Here is a 9,313-nt window from a genome sequence, read left to right on the forward strand (position 1 = left end):
AATTTTACAGGACAAAATTCTTTGACCCGAGACAAGGATCTGGATTGGATAGAGTTCGGTTTAGACAAAGATCTGGATTAGATAGAGTCTGGTTTAGACAAAGATCCGGATTGGATAGAGTCTGGTTTAGACAAAGATCCGGATTGGATAGAGTCTGGTTTAGACAAGGATCTGGATTGGATAGAGTCTGGTTTAGACAAAGATCCGGATTGGATAGAGTCCAGTTTAGACAAAGATCCGGATCGGATAGAGTCCACAGTAATACAATTGTTGATGACCTCTGATCCCATGAACTCTGATCCTAAGACAGTTATATATGTTTACGTAAATTAAAGCAAAATTGACCTTGACCTCTGATGTAAAAAAAAAATCAACAACCTTGACCTTGACCTCTGACGTAAAAAAAAAATCAGCAAGACATTCAATCTGACTTTTCCTATACATTTGTTGCCAGTTATAAAAGCCCTCGGCTTGTGTTAACTGTTATATGTATGTAACGACGTATAATATATACAACGCGAGGTCTGTGGTTTGAAGCGAACGTTTTGAAGTCAGCCATATTGGATTGAAAACGAAAGTAGGTGGTGCATGGCGAAAAAGTCACCAAATACACAGCATTCTACTCTGGATTCTAATAAACGAACATTATTGTTCGTTGAAAAATTACTTGACTTGACTTGACCTATATTTTGTCTAGCGTTTAATTTGCTGGCGGCCCTATGTACATAAACACCCATGCAGAACCCACAACACCTTGACGCACCAGATCGTTTGAGAAGGTGGGCGTCTCTGCTACAGGACTCTCCATAGAGCTGTACTGACGTTGGCGGGACGAAGCCTATTACAGACGAATGTCAATCATTTCAATCACAGCATTATCAACAGGACGTTGCCATGACGATGGCCTTACCGAATGTCTTATACAACACACTCGGACTTGCTCAAAATCGCTACTTCAAATTTTCACTGAATTTATGTACACACACATACATGACAATGAAATTTCGCTTTTTGTCTATATGCTATATACTATATTATAATGGTACAGATATGTATATAATGTACTTATATCCGTATTGAAAACTAGGAAAACAAACTCTCTTTAGACTTTACTAGTATCTGGTAGGATTGATAATTGCTTTAAATCTCTATCAACTCAATTTTTTTCTCCCATAAATTCTATTTCAATTCCTATTTATTCATTATTTTGTTTTTGCTTTCGCCACATGATTGATCTGATCATTATTTTTCATTCCAACTCAGACTGCAGTTGATATATATTGTAAGTAAAACATTGAACAGTGCTCGAAGTGATGTCCGAGACTATATGTGATTAATATAAATATAAATAACATTTGCTTCAAACTGATTATTTATTGAAACGTCACCGCTTATCATTTAATGACTTTAACGATGAAGTGCGATATTGTTTTATGATAATGTTGTTAACTTACTGTTCTAATGCTGGAACCGTCGGTGGTTTCCTGGTCCTCTTCAACTCCGACCCTGAAAACAAAAACTTTTATAACTTAAAATATCAAATAAAAGATGGCGATATGTAACTTGTGTTGGCCTTAACTGATCATGATCTGCTGTGACCAGAACCACACATTTTGTTTTCTTTGGCCTTACACATGTAATCTGCTGTGACCAAAACCACACATTTTTATCTTTGGCCTTACACATGTAATCTGCTATGACCAAAACCACACATTTTTATCTTTGGCCTTACACATGTAATCTGCTGTGACCAAAACCACACATTTTTATCTTTGGCCTAACCAAGTAATCTGCTGTGACCAGAACCTACATTTTTTTCTTTGGCCTTACCCAAGTGATCTGCTGTGACCAGAACCTACATTTTTTTCTTTGGCCTTACCCAAGTGATCTGCTGTGACCAGAACCACACATTTTTTTCTTTTGCCTTACCCAATTAATCTGATGAGATCAGAAATAATATATGTGTCAGCCTCACCTTATTTGCAGCCACTGCAGCATAGGTGTGGTAAACCCGCCACAGATAATGACGGTAACCAGGACAACCATCATGGTGGAGGACACCATCAGTCTCCTAGCTTCAGACGAAGTGTTCCGGATGGAGAGAGCAAATGCTATGGCCCCTCGTAAACCTGGACAGAGAAGAGTTGTCACCATTATAACAATGGTAATGTGTATCAAATATAAAAAGAAATGTTCATTGCACGTATATATTCAAGGATTTCTTTTTTAATTTTAGAGTTACTTAGCACTTACAACAAATCTGATAGATACACTTATTCTTTATTTCATAATTAATTTAGCCAAATTTCCAAAATTTGCAGTCTAGTAGTAGACCTCTGAAAATGTTCTCCCCCCCCCCCCCCCCCCCCCCCCCCCCCCCCAAATGAGAAAAGACAAAAAGGTGCCATCCTCCCAAACTAATTCACTAATTAAATCAATTAATTAACATTTCTTACATCAACTGAATTTTTTAACTTCCATACACAGGAATGTTTTTCTTACTTACCGGAAAACATCATCATATTCATGAAGGAACTTTTGATTTTTTTCCGACGGCCAAGATTGAGCAATAGTGACAATGGATAGATATTACAGAACCTCGCTACAATGATAGCAAGCTGGTCAATATGTTAAGGTCAAATAATAACTTTTTAAATCCTTAGTACGAATTAATTTTGGATATTGGCCAAAAATTCCATTGGACAGCTAGAAACAGTTCTGTTAATAAATCTTTATCCATTCAAATATATATTTGACAACTTCAATTGCTATTTCATTTATTATGTCTTGGAACATAAACTTTCTAAAAGCTATATAATAACAGTCCCTATATACATTCACTTCACATGCATTTGACAGAATTTGATATACATGTTGGTTTGTTTTTATTTAACTTCCTATTAACAGCCAGGGTCATTTAAGGACATGCCAGGTTTTGGAGGTGGAGGAAAGCTGGAGTACCCGGAGAAAAACCACCAGCCTACGGTCAGTACCTGGCAACTGCCCCACATAGGTTTCGAACTTGCAACCCAGAAGTGGAGGGCTAGTGTTAAAGTGTCGGGACACCTTAACCACTCAGCCACCGCAGCCCCTTATATATACATGTATAGCCTTTGTAGCCAAACAGGTCTAATCACCCTAGGGAGCACAATTTGTTGTATGAAAACTGTTTTTCTATGTATATTTATCATAGGCAACATTCAACTTTCTCCTTCTGACTTCAAAGTCCTAAGTAATTACTCATGCAGATTCAACATTAAGAGACACACAATTGCAGACATATTCTGTTTGGCCAAAGGGAACAAATATTGCATGGAAACTGATTTATGTTCAGTATGGATGACCAACAATATATTATTGAATCTTATTTTTAAGTATTACTTTTCTGTAAATTAGAAACGTACTTGTATTTTCTCTATCAAATAATAAAAAAACTTAACTACATATATGTATTCAATGAAGAGAATTTTTCTTACTGACTTTTCATGTTAATTTCAAATTACAAAATTAATGCAATTCAAATTATGACAAAAATTATTTACAGATTTATTTTGTGCCGACATAGCACAAACTGCTACTGTGTATAATACTGTTGTCAAGGATACGAATGTTGAGAGGATGAAGCCTGCGTGCCACTTCTGGGCGTGGAATGTGAATATAGACACGCCCACATAGAGAAAAACAAAGTTTTCTGCCAGGAAGTTTGTCAGCTCAAATAACTGAAAAATTAGAAATTAAAACATATTACATGAAAACATCACACATATTAAGTACCAGTCTGAATATTAGCTTGACATATTTATTTGTCAAATTGTATAAATCTTACCTGTTTTGTTCTCTGTTTTGACTCCACAGATAAGTTGTTAAAGGTATAATGGGCCTGCGTGATTCCACAGAACAGGACCGCTACAATTCCTAAAATAGTAATAGCAAAAGGTATAATGGGCCTGCGTGATTCCACAGAACAGGACTGCTATGATTCCTAATATAGTAACAGTAAAAGGTATAATGGGCCTGTGTGATTCCACAGAACAGGACTGCTATGATTCCTAATATAGTAACAGTAAAAGGTATAATGGGCCTGTGTGATTCCACAGAACAGGACTGCTATGATTCCTAATATAGTAACAGTAAAAGGTATAATGGGCCTGTGTGATTCCACAGAACAGGACTGCTACAATTCCTAATATAGTAACAGTAAAAGGTATAATGGGCCTGTGTGATTCCACAGAACGGGACTGCTACAATTCCTAATATAGTAACAGTAAAAGGTATAATGGGCCTGTGTGATTCCACAGAACAGGACTGCTACGATTCCTAATATAGTAACAGTAAAAGGTATAATGGGCCTGTGTGATTCCACAGAACAGGACTGCTATGATTCCTAATATAGTAACAGTAAAAGGTATAATGGGCCTGTGTGATTCCACAGAACAGGACCGCTACAATTCCTAATATAGTAACAGTAAAAGGTATAATGGGCCTGTGTGATTCCACAGAACAGGACCGCTACGATTCCTAATATAGTAACAGTAAAAGGTATAATGGGCCTGTGTGATTCCACAGAACAGGACCGCTATGATTCCTAATATAGTAACAGTAAAAGGTATAATGGGCCTGTGTGATTCCACAGAACAGGACCGCTATGATTCCTAATATAGTAACAGTAAAAGGTATAATGGGCCTGTGTGATTCCACAGAACAGGACTGCTATGATTCCTAATATAGTAACAGTAAAAGGTATAATGGGCCTGTGTGATTCCACAGAACAGGACTGCTATGATTCCTAATATAGTAACAGTAAAAGGTATAATGGGCCTGTGTGATTCCACAGAACAGGACTGCTATGATTCCTAATATAGTAACAGTAAAAGGTATAATGGGCCTGTGTGATTCCACAGAACAGGACTGCTATGATTCCTAATATAGTAACAGTAAAAGGTATAATGGGCCTGTGTGATTCCACAGAACAGGACTGCTATGATTCCTAATATAGTAAGAGTAAAAGGTATAATGGGCCTGTGTGATTCCACAGAACAGGACTGCTATGATTCCTAATATAGTAACAGTAAAAGGTATAATGGGCCTGCGTGATTCCACAGAACAGGACTGCTATGATTCCTAATATAGTAACAGTAAAAGGTATAATGGGCCTGTGTGATTCCACAGAACAGGACTGCTATGATTCCTAATATAGTAACAGTAAAAGGTATAATGGGCCTGTGTGATTCCACAGAACGGGACTGCTATGATTCCTAATATAGTAACAGTAAAAGGTATAATGGGCCTGTGTGATTCCACAGAACGGGACTGCTACAATTCCTAATATAGTAACAGTAAAAGGTATAATGGGCCTGTGTGATTCCACAGAACGGGACTGCTACGATTCCTAATATAGTAACAGTAAAAGGTATAATGGGCCTGTGTGATTCCACAGAACAGGACTGCTATGATTCCTAATATAGTAACAGTAAAAGGTATAATGGGCCTGTGTGATTCCACAGAACAGGACTGCTATGATTCCTAATATAGTAACAGTAAAAGGTATAATGGGCCTGTGTGATTCCACAGAACAGGACCGCTACAATTCCTAATATAGTAACAGTAAAAGGTATAATGGGCCTGTGTGATTTCACAGAACAGGACCGCTACGATTCCTAATATAGTAACAGTAAAAGGTATAATGGGCCTGTGTGATTCCACAGAACAGGACCGCTACGATTCCTAATATAGTAACAGTAAAAGGTATAATGGGCCTGTGTGATTCCACAGAACAGGACCGCTACGATTCCTAATATAGTAACAGTAAAAGGTATAATGGGCCTGTGTGATTCCACAGAACAGGACCGCTACGATTCCTAATATAGTAACAGTAAAAGGTATAATGGGCCTGTGTGATTCCACAGAACAGGACCGCTACGATTCCTAATATAGTAACAGTAAAAGGTATAATGGGCCTGTGTGATTCCACAGAACAGGACCGCTACGATTCCTAATATAGTAACAGTAAAAGGTATAATGGGCCTGTGTGATTCCACAGAACAGGACCGCTACGATTCCTAATATAGTAACAGTAAAAGGTATAATGGGCCTGTGTGATTCCACAGAACAGGACTGCTATGATTCCTAATATAGTAACAGTAAAAGGTATAATGGGCCTGTGTGATTCCACAGAACAGGACTGCTATGATTCCTAATATAGTAACAGTAAAAGGTATAATGGGCCTGTGTGATTCCACAGAACAGGACTGCTATGATTCCTAATATAGTAACAGTAAAAGGTATAATGGGCCTGTGTGATTCCACAGAACAGGACTGCTATGATTCCTAATATAGTAACAGTAAAGGGTATAATGGGCCTGTGTGATTCCACAGAACAGGACTGCTATGATTCCTAATATAGTAACAGTAAAAGGTATAATGGGCCTGTGTGATTCCACAGAACAGGACTGCTATGATTCCTAATATAGTAACAGTAAAAGGTATAATGGGCCTGTGTGATTCCACAGAACAGGACTGCTATGATTCCTAATATAGTAACAGTAAAAGGTATAATGGGCCTGTGTGATTCCACAGAACAGGACCGCTATGATTCCTAATATAGTAACAGTAAAAGGTATAATGGGCCTGTGTGATTCCACAGAACAGGACTGCTATGATTCCTAATATAGTAACAGTAAAAGGTATAATGGGCCTGTGTGATTCCACAGAACAGGACTGCTATGATTCCTAATATAGTAACAGTAAAAGGTATAATGGGCCTGTGTGATTCCACAGAACAGGACTGCTATGATTCCTAATATAGTAACAGTAAAAGGTATAGTGGGCCTGTGTGATTCCACAGAACAGGACTGCTATGATTCCTAATATAGTAACAGTAAAAGGTATAGTGGGCCTGTGTGATTCCACAGAACAGGACTGCTATGATTCCTAATATAGTAACAGTAAAAGGTATAATGGGCCTGTGTGATTCCACAGAACAGGACTGCTATGATTCCTAATATAGTAACAGTAAAAGGTATAATGGGCCTGTGTGATTCCACAGAACAGGACTGCTATGATTCCTAATATAGTAACAGTAAAAGGTATAATGGGCCTGTGTGATTCCACAGAACAGGACTGCTATGATTCCTAATATAGTAACAGTAAAAGGTATAATGGGCCTGTGTGATTCAACAGAACAGGACTGCTATGATTCCTAATATAGTAACAGTAAAAGGTATAATGGGCCTGTGTGATTCAACAGAACAGGACTGCTATGATTCCTAATATAGTAACAGTAAAAGGTATAATGGGCCTGTGTGATTCCACAGAACAGGACTGCTATGATTCCTAATATAGTAACAGTAAAAGGTATAATGGGCCTGTGTGATTCCACAGAACAGGACTGCTATGATTCCTAATATAGTAACAGTAAAAGGTATAATGGGCCTGTGTGATTCCACAGAACAGGACTGCTATGATTCCTAATATAGTAATAGCAAAAGGTATAATGGGCCTGTGTGATTCCACAGAACAGGACTGCTATGATTCCTAAAATAGTAATAGCAAAAGGTATAATGGGCCTGTGTGATTCCACAGAACAGGACTGCTATGATTCCTAATATAGTAACAGTAAAGGGTATAATGGGCCTGTGTGATTCCACAGAACAGGACTTCTATGATTCCTAATATAGTAACAGTAAAAGGTATAATGGGCCTGTGTGATTCCACAGAACAGGACTGCTATGATTCCTAATATAGTAACAGTAAAAGGTATAATGGGCCTGTGTGATTCCACAGAACAGGACTGCTATGATTCCTAATATAGTAATAGCAAAAGGTATAATGGGCCTGTGTGATTCCACAGAACAGGACTGCTATGATTCCTAATATAGTAACAGCAAAAGGTATAATGGGCCTGTGTGATTCCACAGAACAGGACTGCTATGATTCCTAATATAGTAACAGCAAAAGGTATAATGGGCCTGTGTGATTCCACAGAACAGGACTGCTACGATTCCTAATATAGTAACAGTAAAAGGTATAATGGGCCTGTGTGATTCCACAGAACAGGACTGCTAGAATTCCTAATATAGTAACAGTAAAAGGTATAATGGGCCTGTGTGATTCCACAGAACAGGACTGCTAGAATTCCTAATATAGTAACAGTAAAAGGTATAATGGGCCTGTGTGATTCCACAGAACAGGACTGCTACGATTCCTAATATAGTAACAGTAAAAGGTATAATGGGCCTGTGTGATTCAACAGAACAGGACTGCTATGATTCCTAATATAGTAACAGTAAAAGGTATAATGGGCCTGTGTGATTCCACAGAACAGGACTGCTATGATTCCTAATATAGTAAAAGCAAAAGGCATAATGGGCCGGTGCAGTTAAATAGAATAGGACCGCTACATTACATCCCTAATATATAGTTACAGCAAAATATTTGATGGACCTGCTTGATTCCACAAAACTGGACAGCTACGATTCCCAATATAGTAACAAAAAAGGTATAGTGGGCCTGTGCGATTCTAAAGAACAGGACTGCTACAATTCCTAATACATGTATAGTAAGAGTAAAAGGTATAATGGGCCTGCGTGATTCCAGAGAACAGGACTGCTGTGAACTTACCTGTGAGTCCTGCAGCCTCAGCAGCCTGGAATGTACTGTATGACATGAGGAAGAAAAGGGCTGTCTCCAACAACGGGAAGTCCCGGATCTTCGTGAATTTAGTAATGTGAATGGAGTTAAAGAGCAAAATCAGACTCAGATCATAACACACATAAATACAGACAAGTCTGGACATGAGAAACTGTTATACTGCATTCGACCCAATAAATGCACCAAACAGTTATGATTGTTTTCACTACATAAAAATAAACAAACTGATAAAAATGTGTTATTTTTTCAACCCAGATTTTGCATGAGAACGTTTCCCTGTCACTGTGTACATGGTTTTATCAAGCACACCCCTCTTGTTTTTGTAACAGCAAAATGTGCTTATTAGGTCAAATATGGTTTGTGTGTTATTTCATATAAGACAGTTTTACCACTTCATTTTAAAATAGACCTAGACATCAAATGCAAATGTCAACTTTGATAATGGCCGTCAAAATTGATCTGTTATTCTACTGCAAGTCTGTCCATCAGGTTCTATAATTAGCAACAGAACATTTCTGTGTCATTGATTCTAGCATTTTAAATATTTTTGTAGTATCACAAGCAATATACATGTACAATGCAAATGGCCGACAGCTGTGAATTGAAGTGTCCAGTTGATGTGTGGAAAACACATTAAATGTTTATGGTATTCAAATTCATATAC

The 9,313-nt window shown here is 37.9% G+C and overlaps 1 protein-coding gene across 1 annotated transcript; it reads right to left on the minus strand.

The window, feature by feature from the left end:
• Positions 1-685: 685 nt before the first annotated feature.
• LOC117320020 (sodium/hydrogen exchanger 9-like) lies at positions 686-9,148 on the minus strand. The gene is made up of 7 exons (XM_033874716.1): positions 8,620-9,148; positions 3,827-3,915; positions 3,606-3,719; positions 2,507-2,618; positions 1,976-2,129; positions 1,455-1,506; positions 686-838 (listed from the first exon to the last, which is right to left on the minus strand). The coding sequence occupies exons 1-7, from the start codon at positions 8,792-8,794 to the stop codon at positions 701-703; spliced, it is 834 nt and encodes a 277-aa protein (XP_033730607.1). The 5' UTR covers positions 8,795-9,148; the 3' UTR covers positions 686-700.
• Positions 9,149-9,313: the final 165 nt, after the last annotated feature.

The sequence above is a fragment of the Pecten maximus genome, unplaced genomic scaffold (assembly GCF_902652985.1).
Source record: "Pecten maximus unplaced genomic scaffold, xPecMax1.1, whole genome shotgun sequence".
Taxonomy (NCBI): Eukaryota; Metazoa; Mollusca; class Bivalvia; order Pectinida; family Pectinidae; genus Pecten; species Pecten maximus.